This window comes from Salvelinus fontinalis, chromosome 13, assembly GCF_029448725.1.
Source record: "Salvelinus fontinalis isolate EN_2023a chromosome 13, ASM2944872v1, whole genome shotgun sequence".
NCBI lineage: Eukaryota > Metazoa > Chordata > Actinopteri > Salmoniformes > Salmonidae > Salvelinus > Salvelinus fontinalis.
This window is the reverse complement of record NC_074677.1, coordinates 36,121,590-36,147,133: the sequence shown is the minus strand read 5'-3', so window position 1 is coordinate 36,147,133 and position 25,544 is coordinate 36,121,590. Positions and strand designations below refer to the sequence as shown.

The following is a 25,544-nucleotide window of genomic DNA, read 5'->3' as shown; positions in this document are numbered from 1 at the left end:
TGTGGTATGGCACAAGGACTATATCTTATTTCCGCTTTCAAATGTGTTTGCTTTAAATTGTATTTAATATATGCATCAAAGAGAAACCTAGCCGAGTATGAGGGTATTGGATACAGCCAAACAAGTGTATAATATGTAAGTATTGCTCGCAGCACAATGTCATTGTATTTTAAAGAAAGACGGCATTGCGTTCAAAGTCCGATGCTGGCACTGGAAACGTGGCGTCCTCGTCAAGCAACCTGCATCAACTCCCCTTTCATCTGACATATTATGCTCGGATCTGTAGTTACATTGCATTACCATGCAAAAAACTACGTTCCCATAACAATTTACATTGAATTTCATGAAATATGCAAATTCCACCAATCGTTCACCTCAGGACGTGAGAACAAAAGCAAAACATTTAGACACTGATCCCCATTATGAAATAGCTACTATATTATTGACGGATATATATTGGAAAGTTTATGTGGCCGGGTCACGAAATGGGTGCGTTTGTAAATTCACTCTGGCTATCTACTCCAATTTCAGAGCACTGTCGTCTGAGCGCAGAATAACTGAGGAATTTACGAACGCATAACACCCGTTGAATATGACCGGTGTCTGTAAACGCAATTACATTGTTGGCAGCAGCACAGTTACAGTCAACAACGCTATAAAACACATGACAACAGCCTAACTAGCTCTGCTAGTAGGGCGAGTAAAATGGTCAGTGTGAGGTGTTCTCTCATTTGTGTCTGGAAGTAGCTAGCAAGCTAGCCAACTTTAGCCAATAGTTTGGGTGCTTTATTGTCGTTGGTTGGTCAAAACACTCGAATTAACCCTACTCCTCGGACAGAGCGTTTGATGGCCCCGAGAGCGAAACGCTCTGAATTTATGAAAGCACAATCTGACATTGAATTTACGAAAGCCAAGAGCGCACTCTGGCACTCCAGAGTGAATTTGCGAACACACCCGTAATTTACACCACTGCATCGGAATGCCACAATCGCTTTGGATTGGTGGAGCCTTGTGCCAGTCGTCGAACATATTAGGTCGTGACAAACATCCTCTGAAACAACTAGCTAGCAGCGATGGAGTGGGAGTGCTGAGGTAGTTAGTCAGCGAGTCACAAACAAGTCAGCGGAGTGTTCAAGAAGCCAGTATCTACTAGCTAACGTTAGTTATTTAGCTATAAACTCACCGACTGCCAGTCAAGCCAAGAAATTGCAGTTTAGACGCATTGCTGCTAATGTTAGCTAGTTAGTTCTTACGGCACAACCCCCCTCAACTTATCAACTGGGCTGGCTAGCTAGTAGGGATTTAGCTAGCTCACTAAAGTAAGGGGTAGTGTGTTTTTTTTTTTTAAATCCACACACTGTGGGCCACAGTGTACAACTTGCCTTTGCCTGCCTAACAATATTACAGTCATGTCCGCGGCAGGAGACTTCGGAAACCCTCTAAGGAAATTTAAATTGGTCTTTCTTGGCGAACAGAGCGGTAAGTGAACACTGAAATGTGTGGGTTAACGACTAACGCGTGTTATGTGGTCATCAGTTTGCTAATTTAGCTATTAACTGGCTAGCTAGCTAATGCCATCAATCATCATGGGCGAGTCCCTTAATTTTATCGATATCCACCGATTGCCATGATATTGAGACCATGGCGATTTAAATGATCTAAATAGCTACGATCAGTGATATCAAGTGTTTAACGTTAGCTACTTTGTTGCTAGCTACCGTTAGCTGGCAAACGTTAGTTCATGGTTAGCAGCTTTACCTGGCTAACTATCATATCATTTTTATAGACCTATAAACTTACTAGCCTAGCTAGTTAGCAAGCTAGCAAGCTGTTGGGAGACGCGTTGTTTCTAGTTCACCCAACCAGTCAGGTCAGTAGTCGGGTTGTAACGACGTTAACTAAAATCATTAACGTTAACTAGTTAGCCAGCTGCTACATACTACTGTATATGTTTTTATTTCACATTTTTTTAACCAGGTAGGCTAGTTGAGAACAAGTTCTCATTTTAAACTGCGACCTGACCAAGATAAAGCAAAGCAGTTCCACACATACAACAACACAGAGTTACACATGTAATAAACAAACATACAGTCAATAGTACAGTAGAAAAAGTCTATGTACAGTGTGGGCAAATGAGGTAAGATATGGGAAGTAAGGCGATAAATAGGCCATGGTGGCGAAGTTTACAATATACCAATTAAACACTGGGGTGATAGATGTGCAGAAGATGAATGTGCAAGTAGAGATACTCGGGTGCAAATGAGCAAGATAAATAAATACAGTATGGGGATGAGGTAGTTGAATGGGCTATTTACAGATGGGCTAGTTGCAGTGATCTGTGAGCTGCTCTGACAGCTGGTGCTTAAAGCTACTGAGGGAGATATGAGTCTCCAGCTTCAGTGATTTTTGCAGTTCATTCCAGTCATTGGCAGCAGTGAACTGGAAGGAAAGGCAGCCAAAGGAGGAATTTGCTTTGGGGGTGACCAGTGCGATATACCTGCTGGAGCGCGCGCTACGGGTGGGTGCTGCTATGGTGATCAGTGAGCTGAGATAAGGTGGGGCTTTACCTAGCAAATACTTGTAGATGACCTGGAGCCAGTGGGTTTGGCGCCGAATATGAAGCGAGGGCCAGCCAACGAGAGCGTACAGGTTGCAGTGGTGGGTAGTATATGGGGCTTTGGTGACAAAACGGATGGCACTGTGATAGACTGCATCCAATTTGTTGAGTAGAGTGTTGGAGGCTTATTTGTAGATAACATCGTCGAGGATCGGTAGGATGGTCAGTTTCACGAAGGTATGTTTGGCAGCATGAGTGAAATAGGAAGCCGATTCCAGATTTAATTTTGGATTGGAGATGCTTAATGTGAGTCTGGAAGGAGAGTTTACAGTCTAGCCAGACACCTAGGTATTTGTAGTTGTCTACATATTCTAAGTCAAAACCGGCCAGAGTAGTGATGCTGGACGGACGGGCAGGCAGGTGCGGGCAGCGATCGGTTGAATAGCATGCATTTAGTTTTACTTGTATTTAAAGCAGTTGGAGGCCACGGAAGGAGAGTTGTATGGTATTGAAGCTCGTCTGGAGGTTAGTTAACACAGTGTCCAAAGAAGGGCAAGAAGTAGACAGAATGGTTTCGTCTGTGTAGAGGTGGATCAGAGAATCACCAGCAGCAAAAGCAACATAATTGATGTATACAGAGAAGATAGTCGGCCCGAGAATTGAACCCTGTGGCACCCCCATAGACTTCCAGAGGTCTGGACAACAGGCCCTCCGATCTGAGACACACTGAACTCTATCAGAGAAGTAGTTGGTGAAGCAGGCGAGGCAGTCATTTGAGAAACCAAGGCCGTTGAGTCTGCCGATAAGAATGTGGTGATTGACAGAGTCGAAAGCCTTGGCCAGGTCGATGAATACGGCTGCACAGTAATGTCTCTTATCGATGGCGGTTATGATATCGTTTAGGACTTTGAGCGTGGCTGAGGTGCACCCATGACCAGCTCTGAATCCAGATTACATAGCAGAGACGGTACGGTGGGATTCGAACTAGTCGGTAATCTGTTTGTTAACTTGGATTTCGAAGACCTTAGAAAGGTAGGGTAGGATAGATATAGGTCTGTAGCAGTTTGGGTCTAGAGTGTCTCCCCCTTTGAAGAGGGGGATGATTGCCGCAGCTTTCCAATCTTTGGGAATCTCAGACGATACGAAAGAGGTTGAACAGGCTAGTAATAGGGGTTGCAACAATTTCGGGAGATAATTTTAGAAAGAGAGGGTCCAGATTGTCTAGCCCGGCTGATTTGTGGGGGTCCAGATTTTGCAGCTCTTTCAGAACATCAGTTATCTGGATTTGGGTGAAGGAGAAATGGGGGAGGCTTGGGTGAGTTGCTGTGGGGGGTGCAGGGTAGTTGACTGGGGTTGAGGTAGCCAGGTGGAAAGCATGGCGAGTCGTAGAGAAATGCTTATTGAAATGATCAATTATAGTGGATTTATCAGTGGTGACAGGGTTTCGTAGCCACAATGCAGTGGGCAGCTGGGAGGAGGTGCTCTTATTCTCCATGGACTTTACAGTGTCCCAGAACTTTTAGGAGTTTGTGCTACAGGATGCAAATTTCTGTTTGAAAAGCTAGTTTTAGCTTTCCTAACTGCCTGTTCTTTCCTAACTTCCCTGAAAGTTGCATATCACGGGGGCTATTTGATGCTAATGCAGTATGCCACAGGATGTTTTTGTGTTGGTCAAGGGCAGTCAGGTCTGGAGTGAACCAAGGGCTATATCTGTTCCTGGTTCTACATTTTTTTGAATGGGGCATGCTTATTTAAGATGGTGAGGAAGGCACTTTTAAAGCATAACCAGGCATCCTCTACTGACGGGATGAGGTCAATATCCTTCCAGGATACCCGGGCCAGAACGATTAGAAAGGCCTGCTCGCTGAAGTGTTTTAGGGAGCGTTTGACAGTAATGAGGGGTGGTCGTTTGACCGCAGACCCATTACGGACGCAGGAAATGAGGCTGGGATCTTGGTTGAAAACAGCAGAGCTGTATTTGGAGGGCAAGTTGGTTAGGATGATATCTATGAGGGTGCCCGTGTTTACCGATTTGGGGTTGTCCCTGGTAGGTTCATTGATCATTTGTGTAAGATTGAGGGCATCAAGCTTAGATTGCTGGGGTGTTAAGCATGTCCCAGTTTAGGTCACCTAGCAGCATGAGCTCTGAAGATAGATGGGGGGCAATCAATTCACATATGGTGTCCAGGGCACAGCTGGGGGCAGAGTGGTCTATAGCAAGCGGCAATGGTGAGAGACTTGTTTCTGGAAAGGTGGATTTTTAAAATTGGAAGCTCGAGTTGTTTGGGTACAGACTAGAGGTCGACAGTGTGATTTTTCAACGCCGATACCGATTAATCGGCCCGATTTTTAAAAATAAATAATAAATAAATAAAATATTTATTTGTAATAATGACAATTACAACAATACTGAATGAACACTTATTTTAACTTAATATAATACATCAATCAAATCAATTTAGCCTCAAAAAAATTATGAAACATGTTCAAATTAGTTTAAATAATGCAAAAACAAAGTGTTGGAGAAGAAAGTAAAAGTGCAATATGTGCCATGTAAGAATGCTAACGTTTAAGTTCCTTGCTCAGAACATGAGAACATATGAAAGCTGGTGGTTCCTTTTAACATGAGTCTTCAATATTCCCAGGTAAGAAGTTTTAGGTTGTAGTTATTATAGGAATTATAGGATTATTTCTCTATACCATTTGTATTTCATATAACTTTGACTATTGCATGTTCTTATAGGCACTTTAGTATTGCCAGTGTAACAGTATAGCTTCCGTCCCTCTCCTCGCCCCAACTGGGCTCGAACCAGGAACACATCCACAACAGCCACCCTCGAAGCATCGTTACCCATCGCTCCACAAAAGCCGCGGCCTTTGCAGAGCAAGGGGAACAACTACTTCAAGGCTCAGAGCGAGTGACGTTTGAAACGCTATTAGCGTGCACCCCGCTAACTAGCTAGCCATTTCACATCGTTTACACCAGCCTAATCTCAGGAGTTGATAGGCTTGAAGTCATAAACAGCGAAATGCTTGACGCATTGCGAAGAGCTGCTGGCAAACGCACAAAAGTGTTGTTTGAATGAATGCTTACGAGCCTGCTGCTGCCTACCACCGCTCAGTCAGACTGCTCTATCAAATATCAAATCATAAACTTAATTATAACATAATAACACACAGAAATACGAGCCTTAGGTCATTAATATGGTCAAATCCGGAAACTATAATTTCAAAAATAAAACGTTTATTCTTTCAGTGAAATACGGAACCGTTACGTATTTTATCTCACGGGTGGCATCGATAAGTCTAAATATTGCTGTTACATTGCACAACCTTCAATGTTATGTCATAATTACGTAAAATTCTGGTAAATTAGTTCGCAGCAAGCCAGGCGGCCCAAACTGTTGCTTATACCCTGAGTCTGCGTGCAATGAACGCAAGAGAAGTGACACAATTTCCCTAGTTTAATATTGGCTGCTAACATGTTTTTTTTTTTTTTTACCAAATATGCAGGGTTAAAAAAAATATACTTCTGTGTATTGATTTTAAGAAGGGCATTGATTATTATGGTTAGGTACATTCGTGCAACGATTATGCTTTTTTCGCAAGTGCGCTTTTGTTAAATCATCCTTCGTTCGGCGAAGTTGGCTGTCTTTGTTAGGAATGAAATAGTCTTCACATTTCGCTTCGAGCCAGGCGGCCCAAACTGCTGCATATACCCTGACTCTGTTGCGTAGAACTCAGGAGAAGTGACACAATTTCCCTAGTTAAAAGAAATTAATGTTAGCAGGCAATATTAAGTAAATATGCAGGTTTAAAAATATATACTTGTATATTGATTTTAAGAAAGGCGTTGATGTTTATGGTTAGGTACACATTAGTGCAAAGACAGTGCTTTTTTTGCGAATGCACTTGTTAAATCACCCGTTTGGCGAAGTAGGCTATGATTCAATGATAAATGAACAGGCAGCGCATCGATTATATGCAACGCAGGACAAGCTAGATAAACTAGTAATATCATCAACCATGTGTAGTTAACTAGTGATTATGTTAAGATTGATTGTTTTTTATAAGATACGTTTAATGCTAACTAGCACCTTACCTTAGCTCCTTGCTGCACTCGCATAACAGGTAGTCAGCCTGCCATGCAGTCTCCTCGTGGAGTGCAATGTAATCGGCCATGATCGGTGTCCAAAAATGCCGATTACCGATTGTTATGAAAACTTGAAATCGGCCCTAATTAATCGGTCGACCTCTAGTACAGACCTGGATAGTAAGACAGAACTCTGCAGGCTATCTCTGCAGTCGATTGCAGTTCTATCTTGTAGGAAAATGTTTCCGGAGGCACCTGAAACCCCACCTCTTCAAGGAATACCTAGGATAAAGCAATCCTTCTGCCCCCCCCCCCCCCCCCCCCCCCCCCCCCCCCCCCTTAAAAGATCTAGATGCACTATTGTAAAGTGGCTGGTCAACTGGATGTCATAAGGTGAATGCACCAATTTGTAAGTCGCTCTGGATAAGAGCGTCTGCTAAATGACTTAAATGTAAATGTAAATGTTATAGTTAGGGATGGAAATTTCAGGGGTTTTGGTTGCCTTTCTAAGCCAGGGTTCAGACACGGCTAAGACATCCGGGTTGGCAGAGTGTGCTAAAGCAGTGAATAAAACAAACTTAGGAAGGAGGCTTGTAATGTTAACATGCATGAAAACAAGGCGTTTTACGGTTACAGAAGTCAACAAATGAGAGCACCTGGGAAGTAAGAGTGGAGCTAGGCACTGCAGGGCCTGGATTAACCTCTACATCACCAGAGGAGGCGTAGGATAAGGGTACGGCTAAAGGCTATAAGAACTGGTCATCTAGTACGTTCGGAACAGAGAGTAAAAGGAGCAGGTTTCTGGGCGCGATAGAATAGATTCAAGGCATAATTTACAGACAAAGGTATTGTAGGATGTGAATACATTGGAGGTAAACCTAGGCATTGAGTTCTGATGAGAGAGATATTGTCTCTAGAAACATTTAAACAAGCTGATGTCACCGCATGTGTGGCAGATGGAACTAAAGGGTTGGCTAAGGCATATTGAACAGGGCTAGAGGCTCTACAGTGCAATAACACAATCACTAACCAGAACAGCAATGGACAAGGCAATATGACATTAGGGAGGGGCATGCGTAGCCGAGTGATCATAGGGGTCCAGTGAGTAGTTAGGCTGGCTCGACATACGGCGATTCAGACAGCTAGCAGGCCGGGGCTAGCAAGTTAGCAGAAGGGTCTTTTAGGGATGTCGTGACGGAGGAAGTCTGTTATAGCCTCCTCGTGCGGTTACGCGGTAGACCAGTCGTGATGGATTAGTAGGGTTCCGTGTATCAAAGAAGTGTAGCAGATGGGCATTCAGGGGACGTCGCGAGGTAGGAGCCAGTTGAATAACCCCCTCGGGCAGATTACGTCGGTAGTCCAGTCGTGAAGGAGCTCCCTACCGACAGTAAAAGGAATCCGGGGAAAATAGGTATTGTAGCCCCGGAGCGGCTGATGGGCCTCTTCAGCTACCCGGGAGAGGGCCTAGCATGGGCTAGATGTTAGCCAGGAGTAGCCACTCGGATTGCAGCTAGCTCGCTGCGATGATCCAGGTGAAAAGGTTCAGAGCTTGCGATAGGAATCCGGGGATGAGGAGAGAAAATAGGTCCGGTATGCTCTGGTTTGAATCACGTTGTGCAAACTGGCTAGTTTTCCGAGCAATAGTTTAGCTGATGACTGCTGGCAGTGGTTAGCTGACTAGTAGCTAGTTAGCTGGCTAGCTTCTGTTGGGGGATTCCGGTTCAGAAGTAAATAAAAATACTTTAGAAAAAAAGCAGATCCATGCCACATTGGGTGAGGCGGGTTGCAGGAGAGTATTTTGAAGTTAACGTTTAGGAAAAAATATAAAAAAGATATGCAAAGAAAAAGATGTATACTGGGAATATTACCCGTAATGGTAGGTTGGTATAACTATGGCTTACTATGGTTTGATGAATCTGATTCACGATCAACTAGGGTCGGTGTTGATTGAACAGTCAGAGATTTCAGATTTGTCTTTGGTGTAGTTCAGAGCAGTTGTCAAGTTTTCGGTGCTAATGTTACTCTGGCCCAAGATAGCCTCTGTGTCAAGAAATATGTTGCATTGTACGTCAAACCATAGCATCAGTATCAATGCGTGGAAGCTTTGCCAATCTTTATTCATGTCTTTTTACTAACGTTATAAGGTTGATTTATAAACTCATGCGTGCCAGCCAGCACTTTCTCCTCTTGTGGGGACTTCATATTGAACAGATTTATGTTCCTGCAATTCTGTTTCTCTTAAAAAAACAAGAAGTTCTTATAAAACCATCTGTCTCTCTGATTCTGACAACCAGTTGAGATATTGTGCTGGATGTATCAGCGATACCTGTAACCCAGCTGTTCTACAACATAGATTGCAGACAGAACCACCCTGATTTGAGGCCTGTGGTTTTTCCTTCTCTGTCCAACTTTAGTTGATTTCTCTGACCTCTAGTTATTGGATGGAATCACTGTTTCAATCACAGTTCTTCGTTGAGACACAAAGAGAAATATCCAATTGAACTGGAAAGAGTGGGGTTTAGGATGCAAATACAGTGGTATGATGGATATATCATATAACATTACTGCATTGAGAAACAGCCAAGGACTGGAATGATGCCTGGGTGACCGGCCTGATCTCAGCACTGCTGAGGGTGTGGGATGGTATGTAGGTGGGCTGGAAGTCAATCAGTTCCTTTCAATGTAGTCAAGGCTATAAAATAGTATATCCTATATACCACTGTCAGCAACAAACATCCCCCTCTAACCAGAACCCATGCTACATTTCAATGAGGTTTATGTGTTTGTTTGTGCTGCTGACAAACGTGTGATGTGTTTCTGTTGAGACTGGGGGAAGGGAGGAGTAATGTGGATAATATACTGCTGTGATTTATTTTGCATTCTGCCCCAGAGGAATGAAGCTTGACCTCTGACCCCTCGCAGCTATTTATGTAAGCAGGGATTTCTGCACTGGTGTGAGAGGTGAACACTGGATCAGAGTGTGCACACATTAGGTCTAGTCAGTATAAGTCCCTCACTGCTGGGAATAACACAAACGACAGACTTCTTCACACTCATATGTTTTTGACTGACATGTACTACTGTGTCCACAGACTCGTATGAAAATGGGTCTAGATTTAAGTGACTACTTCTCAGGTGTTTTCGCCATTAGATCTCATCAGTGTAATTACTTCTTGCATGTTTGAAAGGATGGCCTGGTCCTAAAACCAGATCCTCCCAAGTTAGGCCTAACCTTCCCTATAATTATGAGATTATTGACTGGTTCTCAATTTCCAACCTGGCCATTGTATTACCCTGGCCACCTAATCATCCCCAGCATCCAATTGGCTTGTTGAACTACTCATCTCCCTGGAAACTCTTTCCTAGGTTGTTGATAGTGTTCTCACCTCTTAGACAACTTACCTGGTAAGTAAAAAGAATGCTAAAAACAAACAGCTCTCTTGCTAGCAGACATGCAAGCATGCCTCTATTTATTAAAGGAAAGACCAAATACTATTTTTCTTAGGAAGTGACAGGCCTCTAAATTGAACATTCTTTTTAACTTTCCCAACTGCATAACGCCTTAGTCTATTCTCATTGAAGAGACCTGAAGTGGAGATATCAGGCCAAAATTTCAATTGACATAAATATGTACATTACTGACTTGCGTGACTACAATACACATTGGCCAAAGCACGCTTTGTCTGACCACACTTTGAGCTTGAGTAGAACATGTCCTCAGGGCAGTCAGGGCACACGCATGCGTACAGTGGATGTCGTCACTTGTTAGAAGATACTGCTGCAGACAATGACATGTAGATCGTATTCATATTGACTCAAAGTAGACATGGTTTCCTGCTTCTGTCAGCTGTCTAGTCCTCTCAGTCTTTGGGTGGGCTCTCTCTCAATACCAGCTGATCTGCCCTGCGTAGTGCATACCCTCCTCCCAAGCAGCACTGACCCCTCCGCCCAGAAAAATGGGGAAGGGGGCAGTCCTGAACTCAAACTAGGTTATGCTTTTTCTCTCAGGAATGGTAAATGTGGGGCATGGAATGGGTCAAGTCCTACCTTCTAATTTTAGGGAGTACCACAGATGGTGAGGAAGGCACAAGGAGGCTGAAGAAATTCGTCTTGGTCCCTAAAACCTTCATGGACTTCTACAAATACACCATTGAGAGAATCCCGTTGAGCTGTATCATCGCCTGGTACAGCAACTCCAGGCCATCAGACTGTTAGTCACTGCTAGCCGGCCTCTGGCCAGTTCCCTGCCCTGAACTTTAGTCAACCGCCTTAGCTGAATGCCTATACGTGCATTGTACACTATGTACCAAACATTAAGAACACCTTCCCATTATTGAGTGGCTTTTGCCCTCAGAACAGCCTCAATTCGTCGGGCATGGACTCTACAAGATGTTGATAGCGTTCCACAGGGATGCTGGCCAACGTGGACTCTAATACTTCCCGCAGTTGTCAAGTTGGCTGGATGTCCTTTGGGTGGTGGACCATTCTTGATACAAACAGGAAACTGTTGAGTGTGAAACTCAGCAGTTCTTGACAGAAACTGGTGCGCCTGGCACATACTACCATACCCCGATCAAAGGCACTTAAATTGTCTTGCCCATTCACCCTCTGAATGGCACACATACAATCATGTCTCAAGGCTTAAAAATCCTTCTACCCTGATTTGAAGTGAATTTAACAGGTGACACCAATAAGGGATCATAGCTTTCACCTCAGTCGGTCATGAAAAGAGCAGGTGTTCTTAATGTTTTCTACTCTGTGTATCTACTGTATTCTAGTCAAGGCCTATTCTATAGAACTACTGCTGTACACACCTTTACTATTCATATACTGCCCATAATGTTTATACACACCTACATATACACTGCTAAAAAAAATAAAGGGTACACTTAAACAACACAATGTAACTCCAAGTCAATCACACTTCTGTGAAATCAAACTGTCCACTTAGGAAGCAACACTGATTGACAATAAATTTCACATGCAGTTGTGCAAATGGAATAGACAAAAGGTGGAAATTATAGGCAATTAGCAAGACACCCCCCAAAACAGGAGTGATTCTGCAGGTGGTGACCATAGACCACTTCTCAGTTCCTATGCTTCCTGGCTGATGTTTTGGTCACTTTTGAATGCTGGCGGTGCTCTCACTCTAGTGGTAGCATGAGACGGAGTCTACAACCCACACAAGTGGCTCAGGTAGTGCAGTTCATCCAGGATGGCACATCAATGCGAACTGTGGCAAAAAGGTTTGCTGTGTCTGTCAGCGTAGTGTCCAGAGCATGCAGGCGCTACCAGGAGACAGGGCAGTACATCAGGAGACGTGGAGGAGGCCGTAGGAGGGCAACAACCCAGCAGCAGGACCGGTACCTCCGCCTTAGTGCAAGGAGGTGCACTGCCAGAGCCCTGCAAAATGACCTCCAGCAGGCCACAAATGTGCATGTGTCTGCTCAAACGGTCAGAAACAGACTCCATGAGGGTGGTATGAGGGCACGACGTCCACAGGTGGGGGTTGTGCTTACAGCCCAACACCGTGCAGGACGTTTGGCATTTGCCAGAGAACACCAAGATTGGCAAATTCACCACTGGCGCCCTGTGCTCTTCACAGATGAAAGCAGGTTCACACTGAGCACATGTGACAGACGTGACAGAGTCTGGAGACGCCGTGGAGAACGTTCTGCTGCCTGCAACATCCTCCAGCATGACTGGTTTGGCGATGGGTCAGTCATGGTGTGGGGCCGCACAGCCCTCCATGTGCTCGCCAGAGGTAGTCTGACTGCCATTAGGTACCGAGATGAGATCCTCAGACCTCTTGTGAGACCATATGCTGACACATGCACATTTGTGGCCTGCTGGAGGTCATTTTGCATACTTAACCAATGCTGGGGATTGGTGTCACATGTCCTGCTTTTCGTCTATGTACACTCAATGGCGTGAGAGCCGCTCCATTCTCTTGCATTCAAGGAGTAGTTTTCAGTTTCATTGCTCTGCCCACAGAAAAAAGCAGCCATGGGACCACTCATTGTCATATTTTAAGAGGTCACCTCTTCAAGTCTGTCTGTATTTAACTTCCATTGATGCCCATTTTGTTTGGCTGTTTGCTATCAGGAAGATAATCAGGCAGAACGAGATTAGGCATATTGACTGAGGAATGGATTATTGAAAAGAGTTTGGTATTTGGCTCGTCACAAAGAGAAGTAATGTAAGACAATGTCATGCCAATTACATTGAGATGAAGAGAATGGAGTGAGAGAAGATGGCATAATGCCTCTAGATCGCTCCCTCTGACCCCAAATCTGGCACACATTCGTGTGTGTGTGTGTAGATACCTCTATTGATCGATGGTACAGATTGCTTAGAGACCTGTGTGCACTGTCTTTCTGAACACTGCTGTGTTATGGAGAGCTCTGCTCAGGATCCATACGTTGAGGCCTGACCAGCCATGAGCAACAGTGGTAGTATGATAGAGGGGTTGGGTGAGACGTACAGGGAGGGGAAGGTTGTATTGGAAATTAATACTTGTGCATGTGGTAGACTGGAGCAATGAAACAAAATTACTTTTGAATTTTTTTTCTCCGTTTTAATCCCGCCCTAATTTCCCTTGAGGTGTTGTCACATGCCAGTGCAGGGCGAGGGAGAAACAGTGAGAGGGAGTATTGGTGGCAGAGATCCAGGTTAATTGACATCAATAGACTGACCAGGTGAAAACTGTCATGGAAAGGACAGGTGTTCCTAATTATTATTTTTTTGTACACACTGTACTTGGCTGTTTTTGAGTATGCAAAAATATTTTTTTATACTTTTAAAAGCCCGGATGTCATACTCATTTCGGCTTTGACAACAGCTGATCAGTTAGATATGGGGATGCGCTACCAAAATCAACAACTGGCGGGAAACAATGCATTCCCACACAATGCATTCTCAGTAAGCAAAAATAGAATGTTTAATAGTATGCAACATTTTGAAAATCAAGTATGTTTTAAATGCCAGGACGTTGTCTGGGTCGGCACTGAGAATCTCCCAGCATTCCTTGGAGTTCTTTTTCTTAAGTCAATTCAAAAACCCTTCAGGATTTTGTATGGCATTTTTTACTGATCTCTCCCTTTTTAAAGTGTAGACTCGGCAGACGGCTCCTCATGGACTCTTACTCCAGGCCTCTTGGTTGGTGGAGTCAAGTCATAAGGTAGTGGTGAGCTGTGGGCTTTGGCCAGAAAACAGATGGTGTACCTCAGCAAGTTGTCTGAGGAGTTGCTGAGTTTGGAGAATTGCAGGACCAAATCAGGCTAGAACATGTCTTATGTTAGCTATGTGAAATGACTCACTAAACGCTGATCTCGTGAGGTGTGTAGTACTGTGTCTGTTCTGCCTGCACTACTGGTGTTACTTACTCTTCAAGACTAATCAGGGCCATAGCCAGGGACTGAGTTTTAGTTTTGTCCTGGGTGGGTCATTTACTGCATTTCTATACAATTTTAAAAACTCTCAAATGCTATTCAGAGAACAGCAGAAGCAAGTAAAAATGGCCCCAGCCCTTATCTTTGCTGTTGTCGCTTAATTCAGACCCATAGCCTATTAGCGAAACAATTAGCTGCTACACGTTAACTCGCATTAACTCAGCACTATCATTTCATACCTTGAGGGATCTGTTAGCAGAAAAAGTATTTTTATAAACAAAAGGTAAACAAATATGTTTGCTTTACAGAGCTTTTTTTTTGGTGCAGTGGTGCATTTAATTTCCTGAAATTCTCCACATTTTCCCTTTAACATATGCCATGTTAATATGATATCTGAGAAAAGTGATTAACAAAATAAATGAGGCCCACTGGAGGTCAGGGCCCCTTCATGTGCCTGGTCGGTTATTCGGCCATGAATACTAAAAGTTACTATGGCTGGCTAGACTAATTGAGTGACTGTCAGTGACCACATTTACATGCACACCAATATCCTGTTATTATTCGGGATACTTAAGTACTCTGTTTTTGAGTTGATGCACATAAACATCATATCCCGTTTACAATAACCCTGAAGAAGCTTGTATCCCGGTTATGAGAAACCTGGATAAGATGCCTGGGATAGGCTGATCTAAGACGGGATACTGTGGCATGTTAACATCGTATCCCCTTTACTGTTGCGGTCTGCGCAGGCTCAGTGAAGCATTTCATGGGTGTTGTGATGTTTTCATCTGCTTGTCAAACAAATCACTTCATAAAGTAGGCTAACTGCCCATTTCGCTCCACTGTAATAATTCCATAATTTAGACTACTGTAATTTACTACTTGCTGCTTTCACCCTAATTTACACAAGTTTCTGCTTATAATTTCTGACATTTGGTAGGCCATATTATAATTTCTGACATTTGTTTGTCAACTATAGTTTGATGCATGTAGTTTCTCTTCTGTCATAACTTGTTGCCCAGAAGACTAAATACAGTAGTGATCAGCAGAATATTTATGTAAAACAGAATGAATGCATTATTAAAATTGTTAACACCGGTAAAGTTGTCTGTTTCATTTAGGGCCCTGAAAAAAACGCAATAACATTGGAAAGATTGGTCCTGTGCAAAATGTCCAAATGCCATCAGTTTGACTGGTTTTAAGGAAATGAAAAGTTGAGAAAATGACAACCTATTTCTGTTAAGACTTCAGTTAGTCCTGGGTGCATATTTTGTGGTTAAAATACAGTCTGCTTGCATAAGTGTCAAAGATCACGCGAGTGTGTAATGTGTTTTCTCAAGAGATGCTGAAAGAAATAATTTTTCTCCACTCCTGTTTGTTCTCTGCTAATATTCGTTGTATAATTTCACTGCAAGAAATGCATAATTCTGTAAGTTTATATTGTATTACTCTACATGTGAGTAGTTATAGGCCTACCATCAGTGTTTATTTCAGTTACTATTCCTGTAACCAATAAACTTAAAGGAGGAATATTCTGTTAATTCATGGTCAGGGATACTCATGAGGCGGGATATCAAAGGTGCATGTAAACGGCTTATCCCGAATAAGACCTGAAGTGAGAGATGAGCCACTATCCCAAATACCGTGCACATGTTATTTTAGTCATTAAGTGACTTCTATCAAGAGGAAAACTGCAGATGCACAACCAATTTTCAAAATTGTACCTTGTGTATTCTAACTCAACAGTAAGTTGAGAAACCGACAGTTCTAAAAATTGAAAATTACTGAAAATTACAGCGATCCGGACTTCTGTGTCCTTATGTAGCCATGTTGGTCCTAACACGTGTCTTGTGTTTTTCAGTGGGGAAGACCTCATTGATTACCAGGTTCATGTACGACAGCTTCGACAACACCTACCAGGTGAGGCTAGACCACACAGACACCATTGAGTCTGGATTATGGTAGTCAGGGCTAGGTTTACTACGCTGTTGATCTCAATGCCTAACCCTAGTCCTGGTCCTACAACAGGGTGGGCAGACTTTTGCTCCAGACCAACACTAACACACTTGATTCAGCTAGTCTGTCTTTATGATTAGCCAATTGAATTAGGTCTGTTAGTGCTGGTCTCGACTAGACAATCTGTTTGTTCCTTCATTTCAGTTTAGTCTAACTACAGTACTGAAGCCTTATCAATCTACCATCATTGTCAGAAATGTTCTCATTCTTTTCATTCTTTCTCATTTCCAGGCCACAATAGGAATAGATTTCCTGTCAAAAACCATGTATCTCGAAGACCGAACAGTAAGTTTTACTTTCTCCTTTTTAACTCAATCTCTGTTGAAATTGTCAAATTCCATTGAGTGGTAATGTGCTGATTGGGATGTTATGCTGAATGAGAGAATATTTAAGTGAGTGTGTTAGTCATGACTCTGGTGTTACCTTTGCTGAGTAATGTTATAGTGATTTAGAAAATGTCTCTTTTTGAAATGTAAAGATTTACCCATTCACTAGTATGTACGCACCCCCACTCAATCACACAGGTCTGAGTCTTTACTGCATTTTTGCCAATAGTGGTTTCTGGGACTTTAGGGATGCTGGGTATCCTGTGACCTGACTGCCTGCTCTAACTGTGTTTTGTCCTGGCCCAGGTTCACACACACACACACACACACACGCACACACACTAGCGCCTTAAAGAAGCCGGAGAGCCGCCCTGTCCTGGGCTGGGATTGGATCCTGCCTCTTTCTTCCTGCTAGCTTTCTCTCCTCCAGACAAACTCTGTCATTATTTTCTTCCCTTTTTCCCATCTGTTCATATTCGGTTCATTCTCGTGCTGAAATTCAATATCTAGCGTGAATGAGAGAAGAACCTTTCAGAAATGAGGCCTAGTACCCATGATTCCCTTGGCCCTCACCACTCCTCCTATGGTCACACACTCCATGCATGCAGCCCTCTTTCTCTCTCTCTCGTTCTCTCTTACTCTCTCCTTTTCTCTCCGTCAGAAGTTGATTTGTTTTATTTCTTTATTTTTGGTTTCTTTTATCTCATGTTTTCCTTTGCTCATCTACTTTTCATCCTTTCCTTTTCCATTTTATTTTATTTTTCCTCCCATCCGCCACAGATCAGGTTGCAGCTGTGGGATACGGCTGGGCAGGAGCGTTTCCGTAGCCTCATCCCCAGTTATATCCGAGACTCCGCCGCCGCTGTCGTAGTATACGACATCACAAGTAGGTACTCCCCTCCGCGCCCCGCCCACTCGACGTGCGTGCCCCGCCCCGCCCTCAACCCTCATCCAGTTCTCCCCTCTCTTACCACCACCTCTTCCTCTTGCCCCTCTCTCCTTCTCCTTCTCTCCCTGTGTGCTGGTGCTAACGTGCTGCTCAGGTGAGGCTGCAGCTTTGGGACACAGCCGGCCAGGAGCGCTTCCGGAGTCTGATCCCTAGCTACATACGAGACTCCACCGTGGCCGTGGTAGTCTATGACATCACAAGTGAGTGCGGTCCCTTCTGATGGAAAAGTGATGGAAGGATACCAATCAAAACAAAAAAAGATGACCTCATTTTTTGCTGCTGGCTCAAGTCCCTTTTCTGTTTTTTCCATTCTCTTTTTTCCCTGTACCTGATGCCTTTTGTCCCCTTCATGTTTGTGATGTTTTCCTCCCCCTCTTTTTTTGTATGTGTCCACTTCTTCTTTATTTGGTCTGCTTTTTGTGTGATTGTAGTCTGTGAATGTTTCAGTATTAAATCGACAAGTATTAGTTTGTTCATTGATACCAGAATGACAAAGCATTCGGTAGCATACATACAACCCAATTAAAATATTAGGCTACAGACAAAATAGCTTCCAGTAGTAAAAATGAGTTGGTGAAATCTGTTTATAGTAAAAAGCAGTTAAATTTGTCAATAGTTTAGTGGTTTCCTTGGTGATTTCTTGTTTTTTTCCAACAGGGCAATCACATTTCTTTTCAATCCTTCCCTATCTTTATTTTTCTGGACTCTTCTTTTTTTGGCCATGGCAACCATGACTTATGTTTGTCCCCCTTATACAAAACAATGAAGTGTCTTATTCGTTTTGTTAGAAATAATTGGTATCGGCAGCGTTGATGTTGCTTCAGTGGCCTATTTTGCCCGACATGAAATAACAGTTTTCACTCAATTTTAACGTCTCTCTCCTACAATGTGTCTGTTAGATGATTGGCCATTAGGGGGAGATAAAAGCAGACATGGAGCTGCAGCAGGGCTAGAGGAAAATCAATAGTCATCTATTTAACTGGTTCTCCGGGGAGGAAGTCTGACTGTCACTATAGAAAAACAGACACCACTTCCAGCTGGATAGAGGATAGACAGTTAAATACATATATATACAGTCTATGGCCCTCAAACTCAACTCTGGACTTTGAAGCCAGCTCCACTGCTCGTTTTAATTGTTCCCCTGTAATCAGGGACTGATTTAGCCCTGGGACACCAGGTGGGTGCAATTAATGATCAGGTAGAACAGAAAACCAGCAGGCTCCGGACCGCCGTAGGGAATGAGTTGAGTACCCCTGGTCTATGGGATAAACACAGGCAGAATACAAGGATATGGATAAATAACATAGTAGCCTAGATGGATGGAGGGTGTAGTGGCTAAATTATCCAATTTAATTGTCCCAAAACAATTATCATCCTAATCCTTTCGCCACAATTGAGTTGTGAAATGTTAGTCTTGACTCATGCAAATCCAATGTCCAGAGTTTGATTTCAAGTTGAAAAATAATAAAATTTTCTTCTGGTTACAAAATATAAAGAGAACTAACAACACAAATTCTAATAATTCAAACTAAAAAAAACAAATGACACAGTAAGGATTGTCTGGTATTGTCAAAACACCGAGCTGCTATTGCAGTCTCTACCAGTAGGCCTTGGAGTCTGTAGCTTTTTACTGTATTCTCCATCAGCCTGTAGAGGGGGCTACACACACTTGACGGGATTAATAGCAAACACACAACAGATTCATTATGAATTTGAAACAAAGATGTACAATTTAACCTATTTGGCTCTTACATCTGGATAGGAAATTGGAGCTGGATTTAATTTGTGTAATGAGCTTGTCACATTCTCTGTATATTTGTTACTGTCTGTCGTTCTGCTCATCACCACAAGTCCGTACTTGTCACAACCTGAATGGAGATTAACATTTATTCTCTCCTCCCTCTCTCCCTCCTGTATCAGATGTCAACTCTTTCCAGCAAACCACAAAATGGATTGATGATGTCAGAACGGAGAGAGGAAGTGATGTCATCATCATGCTGGTGGGAAACAAGACGGACCTTGCAGACAAAAGGTGTGAGTGACATAATAACTGAAGGCTAAAGTCAGTGTAGTGTCAGTAAGCCTGTAGAGCTCTTCAGACCAGGGGCCTCATAACAGTTGAGTCAATTTTACACTAAACATCTTTGCGCACAAATGTAGAGATTTCTAAACTAGACGCGTGCTGTACATGCATGCGCATGTTTCCCATTATAAATCAGACAAAAAACGCACTTCATTCACTTTCTATGGTGACGATAACGCCCTTATTTGCTGTACACTGTGGAAGTATTGGAATTAGGCCAAGATGGCCTCTAAAGGAAATAGCAATGGCCAACTTGTTCAAGTGTCTTTGGAGATGTTGATAGAATGTTTTATTTTGTCGTGACATTTGCTATAGTCTGACTGTTTCTGAAAGACGAAAGCAATTGCAAGTTGTGGACCTGTAATTATTTTAGAATGCAAAGCTAAAATAAATGGATTTAGGCTCTTCTTATTACAGTATATTCAGCCACCTGTTTTGTTATGAATGTGTCATATATTATATATCATATATTCCTGCTCCTTCTTGCAATGCATTACTTCAACCAGTAGAAACTGTGTACTCATGGTATAAAGTTTGCAGGAGGATAAGCACATTCTCACGTTCAGTTTTTATAAATGCCATCTTTTGCGTGAGATCTGGCGCATGTGTATTTTAGGGCATATTTTGTACATATGCAACATTTTCTAGATGAGGCCCCAGGTCCTGGAGGGCTCTCTACATTAGAGCATACTACTGTATCCACTGACTAACTGTAGAGCGTTTTTTATTTTTAAGACAGACCTTTAGGCCCCACAAGCATTTCGCTACACTCGCATTAACATCTGCTAACCATGTGTATGTGACTAATAAAATTTGATTTGATTTGATTTGCTGTGTTGAGTGGGAAACACTGTCCTCTAGGTACAGCTGACCAGGGACTTGTTGGCCACAACAAGGGCTCAAACCTCTTCCCTTGATACAGGCCATCTAGAGACGGATCTGTCTGGAGTTGAATAGACCACACAGAGACTCTTTCCAGTTTAGCATGACCTAGATGTATGAGAATTATTCATTGATTCAACCGATCATAGCAAGTCTTATCTATTTGTGTGTTCAAACAATTGTGATAGCCAAACCGCTCCTTTTTATTTTAACACATGGTTTGCCACTATAACCCCCAATGCTTTTGCCTTAAAACAACTGCTTTGAATTTCTATTCCCATGTTTACTGTATTGACTGCTGTCCTGCTGTTTTGTATTATTGGTTTTAGATTCTAAATGAGCTGACTGTATGCTGTTCATGTTTAACCCTCTTATCTACCTACCACAGGCAAGTTGCTATTGAAGAGGGTGAGAGGAAGGCCAAAGAGCTAAATGTAATGTTTATTGAGACTAGTGCTAAAGCAGGTTACAACGTCAAGCAGGTGAGTTTGTGACTGAGTCGTGCTCTCCCTCCATGCTTCTACTGCTGCTGCCTCGGCTCATCCTCGAAAGGTCACACATGTTCAAAGTTCAGGGGTTAAGGGTCAAATGCTACAGTAATGCTGCATGGGTAGGTTTAGTTTAGCCCAATCCTTATATGTAAGGTCATTTAGAATTTCTGAGGCACACCATTCTATAATACCCATTGATTGACCATTTTAGATTCAAGTGCTTTTCATTTGAATCCTATATGGTGTATTGAACCAGGAGCTGAGGTGGTACTCTGAGGTGTTGAGATGAAGTAGGAGCTGTGTGGGCACTCGACAGAGCAGAGGTTGCAGGAGGAGGAGCAGGAGGAGACACGGCATGTTCATCCTTCACTTCATGATGTTCATCTCTTTCTCGTTCATGTGTTTGTGTACGTGTGGTGCGTGTTTGTCCATTGTCGTGTGTCATCACAGACAGATAACCACAGAGGAAGGGGAACAGAGAGCCAAAGAGCTGAATGTTCTTTTTATTGAAACAAGTGCAAAGACTGGCTACAATGTCAAACAGGTAGAGCACAGCATGTGTGTGACGTGCTCACGCTTTCTTCTGACAGCTTCTCTCACACGTGTGTGTGCATATCACTGTGTGTTGAACGCTGGCTTGAATTTACACTAAATGGGGTCATTGGATTTGTCTCAGAACTCTTTCCCACCAATCTCATGTCAGTCATAATAACCAAAGACCAGAGGGTTCTTTGCACCCTGGGACAGACATCCACTGCCCTGTAGAGGTGTGGGCTCAGAGTTGGTCTGGTGGGTGGGACAGAGTTTAGACTTGTGATCCACACCCCAGGTTTTATTTGAGGTGGTTTCTCTGACCACTATCAAATTATTCTATTTAATGCATTATCTGCATGATCTATCCAGCAGGGTCATTTATTGGATGGTATTTGACCTCCTTTTAGGAGGAACTGTATATGATTACCGCTGTCTGACCTTAAACCAATGAATGAACAAAGCTTCAATCAGTCTGGATTGTATCGTGAGCATTGAGCTTTGTGAGCTCTACAGTAGGTTTGTGTGGAAGGCACAGATAATTTATGAAAGAGGCCTTTATTCAAACCCTCAGGCAAGTAAACATGAATAAAGCGAGCCGTTTCCCCTGTTCAAACCAACTGTAAGTTAAAAGAATGAGCTCTGATTTGCTGATTAGAATCAGATGATTGACCTATCAAACGCACTCAAATTCAAGGTGTACAGATTCTATGGGGTCTCATTTCTTATGGCGTCAGCCTCTGGACAGGTGAACCTTACAGTTTGCCTGTTTTAATGCTTCCAATGACGATGTTTTAAGAAGACCGGAATCCCAAAGAGCTGCCCTGGCGCTTCTGTGGATGTCAGGGTAGGATGGCTGGACTGGTCTGACTGACAGATGACGTCTGTTCTCTCTTTCCTGCAGCTGTTCCGACGCGTGGCTGCTGCCCTCCCTGGCATGGAGAGCACACAGGACAAGAGCAGAGAAGACAGTATCCTTACTCTACGCAGACACACTTGTGTGTATGACTACAAATGTTTTTCAGTGGCAATAGTAGATATAAATGCTTACAGATTATACTCAAACATTTAGACACCTATTGGCTAGCTTGTAAACCTATTGAGAAGATGGGAAGTGTTTGAAAGGACTTCATGTGTTCCTGTCTGACCTCCGAGTTGGTCCTTAACCCCTCCTTCCCCAGTGATTGACATAAAGCTGGAGAAGACCCCAGAACAGCCCGTCAGCGAAGGAGGCTGCTCCTGCTAACTCCAGCCTCCGTTTATCACTCTCCATCACTGTTTCTCTCTCCTGCGCTTTGTTCTTGTTCTTTCTCACCCTGGCTTATGGGCCTCTATACTGTACTTATCCTCTCTGCTTCACTGCTCTCCCTCTGAACCCCTTGATTCCTGACTCCTTCACCACAGCCTGAAAGAGAACACTACCTGTCTGTCATCCTTGTCGTCGTGGAAACCCACTGTCTCACTGAGATTACCTTAAGCTTAACAAGCAAAATGTGGATGTGAATGCTGTTTTATTTCCGTTGAACTTTAACTCTACTTTGGCAATGAAAAAGGAAATCATTTAATGTTAAATTTTTCAAGCACTGCATCCTGTTTTTCTGTAATACGCCATGCAAGTTCTTACGTCCTACTTCCGTGTTCATGTCCCTGGTCTTTTACATGGGCCAACAGATATCATCAAATTAATTGAAACCCAGTTATATATTACGCTTTGTGGATGGAACTACTTCTGCCAGATGCCTTTTATGACATTTTTGACGATTGAAGACTATTTAAAAAGCCTAGAAAAGTGCAAAAACGACAAGCCTACTTCCTGCGTCACTTGCATGGGTATACTCTGTGGAAATGGTTGGTTGCACAGTAGTCAAAAATGATTGCAGCATGTGAGAAACTGAGACTTCAGAGTAATGGATACCGAGTGGAATTTTTCTGCCGTAAGTGGGCTTAGCAGCCCCCAAGAATATCACTCACTCGGTGAACGTTGAGCACACCAACCTTACCTTTGTTATGCCGGTCACACCACATAGCAGCTACACAGTGTCACTCCACAGAAGCATGGTATGACAACACAATGTAGGGGAACCACAAGAACTCACACACACACAGCATGATGACACAATTCCCACCACAACGTGACGCAAAGTAACAATAAAACACAAGGGCAGTTTCACTACCACAACACGACCGTCCTTAATGTCACGTTGTCCTCACAAATTAAAAGGTATCTTCACCTTGGCTGCCATTTTCTATTATATCTCTTGGTTAGATCTATACTTTTTTCTAAAAGTAAAATTATTATCATAGATGAAACAATATTGCTTTGGAGAACGGTAGTGTTTGCGAAATGATTTTTGTATATTGAGAAGTATCATATTCAACGCAAACCCAACTTCGTTAGATATGCAGACATGCCTTTTTAAGTTAATTGTAGAGGGCTTCCATGGTCTTGGGATTTCCTAGCTTTGTTTGGTTTAATGTTATATCGACACTTTAGTTATTTTTTTGGATCTTTTGTTAATGAGAATTATCTTACATGTTCATTCAATCCACAAGGACTTGTGATATTTATTTCTACTGGATCATGTTTATTTGTGTATTACTGTTAATACGATCATTGTTGGGATTATCCCTAAATGAGAGAGTATTTTGTCAACCATCTGATTTTTTTTTTTTTTGATTTTTATCAAACATGTCCTCCAGCTCTTCTGGTGATGTCACTACCCCTCCACTCCACCCCAAAATACTGATTTGATCAAACTGAAGAAGAAAAAACCATTGCATTATGTTTCTGGAGGAAAGACCAGGAGCGTCTTGGTCCGTAACCTTTTATCTTTGGAATGGTTTTAAAGGTTGGAGGCTGTCTGTGCTGCCACAAGCTCATCATTTGCACTGCTAGAATTCATCAGTGTCTTATCATCATCCCCAAGAAAAGTCTGCGTTTAACTGAAATGTCCTTTTTCATGGTTGAATAAATAGATAAAAGCTAGATAAGGTAAGCTGAAAAGCGTGACTAGTCTTATTTCCTGTCAACTTCATGTCAGTGTTGAAAATATTTCAAGTCTAAGTAATTTCCCCAAAACATAATTGGGTCATAGTGGGCAACGTTTTGGCTGTATATGACACATGGCCAAAACCTGCTATCGTCCTCAGACTTTATGTTTTCTGGTATTGTACTGAAACTGAAGACAAGGTGAAGGACAACGCATTGGCCTGATGTCAGGGCAGGCTCCATCCTGTTTCAAGGGGAAGGTCATGGGAAAGGTCAAAGAATGTGTACTCTGTAATCATGCCTGTCTGCACTCACCAGCAGCACTTCATCTACTTTCTGACAACCTCTCTGAAACAGCTTACCAGTAAGCTACAAGACCAATTGTCAGCGAACATATCAGTTAGTGATTACAGCCTCCCAGCTGCCACAGTGCATTACTGGACATTTTTTCAGTGGGTTTGTTTTGGGTCACCTAAGTGGAACCGGTAACAGTTGGTACTGATCTGATGCATAAATCAACTATGCCTCTGACTGGAGCCCATCCCTTTACTGACCTGCTGAGAGCTGGTACGGCCACTGGGTGGCAGCCTCTCCAACGACTGGCCCAGGGACCATGAGCAGAGAAAATTCCACATGAGATCCACTGAACAGTTACTATGTTGGCTCCCTGATGAACATTACCAACACACACCTGAGCTCTACACACACACATACACCAATCGCTGCTTCACCCCTCCCTTCATAGACATGTTGACCTACGTAGATATGCATCATCTAACGTACTATCACCCACCACCTTATCTACATAGTGTATGGTATGATAGATGACACAATAACTATCATCTTTTGGTTAAGTGACCCCTATACTATTCTATTCGTGACAGATTCTAAACAGCTTACTATGAGGTAGTGAACAGTGTTCTCTAGTCTACTACAGCGCTAGCTGGATCATTTCCCCTGACTTTACACTATTTGGATTACAATATGTCAGATGTCTGTTCACCCCATTTGATTCATACTGAAGCTTCAAGCATGAAGCCCTAAATATGGAGTATCAATACAGGATTATGACAAGGGAATAGCAACATCTGTTATTAATAATCAGCATCTTTGTGACAAGAAAATTGTCAAATGTATCTTTTTGGAATACTTATGGCACTATACAGCTCGTTGAGTGCAGTAAATAGACAGCTACAAAAAATACAGATAACACTCTTGGTGAATAGTATGGTCTGC

General features: G+C 42.8%; 1 protein-coding gene across 4 annotated transcripts; it reads left to right on the top strand.

Annotated features, from left to right (window-relative positions):
- The first annotated feature begins 9 nt into the window (after positions 1-9).
- LOC129868559 (ras-related protein Rab-6A-like) lies at positions 10-24,315 on the top strand. Of its 4 annotated transcripts, none has more exons than XM_055942656.1 (8): positions 10-135; positions 15,903-15,961; positions 16,289-16,342; positions 17,427-17,532; positions 19,253-19,364; positions 20,686-20,779; positions 22,224-22,290; positions 22,501-24,315. In XM_055942656.1, the coding sequence occupies exons 2-8, from the start codon at positions 15,932-15,934 to the stop codon at positions 22,563-22,565; spliced, it is 528 nt and encodes a 175-aa protein (XP_055798631.1). In that variant the 5' UTR covers positions 10-135; positions 15,903-15,931; the 3' UTR covers positions 22,566-24,315. The 4 variants fall into 4 exon arrangements, with proteins under 4 accessions (XP_055798631.1, XP_055798630.1, XP_055798629.1 ...); XM_055942655.1 differs by lacking the exons at positions 10-135; positions 20,686-20,779 and adding exons at positions 997-1,479; positions 21,239-21,332; XM_055942654.1 differs by lacking the exons at positions 10-135; positions 17,427-17,532 and adding exons at positions 998-1,479; positions 17,164-17,269.
- The last annotated feature ends 1,229 nt before the right edge of the window (positions 24,316-25,544 follow it).

Coding starts and splice junctions, on each gene's coding strand:
- LOC129868559 (XM_055942655.1), top strand. CDS start 1,410: ATGTCCGCGGCAGGAGACTTCGGAAACCCTCTAAGGAAATTTAAATTG. Junction 19,365..21,238: donor ACGGACCTTGCAGACAAAAG/GTGTGAGTGACA, acceptor GTGTCATCACAG/ACAGATAACCACAGAGGAAG. Junction 21,333..22,223: donor CTGGCTACAATGTCAAACAG/GTAGAGCACAGC, acceptor TCTTTCCTGCAG/CTGTTCCGACGCGTGGCTGC.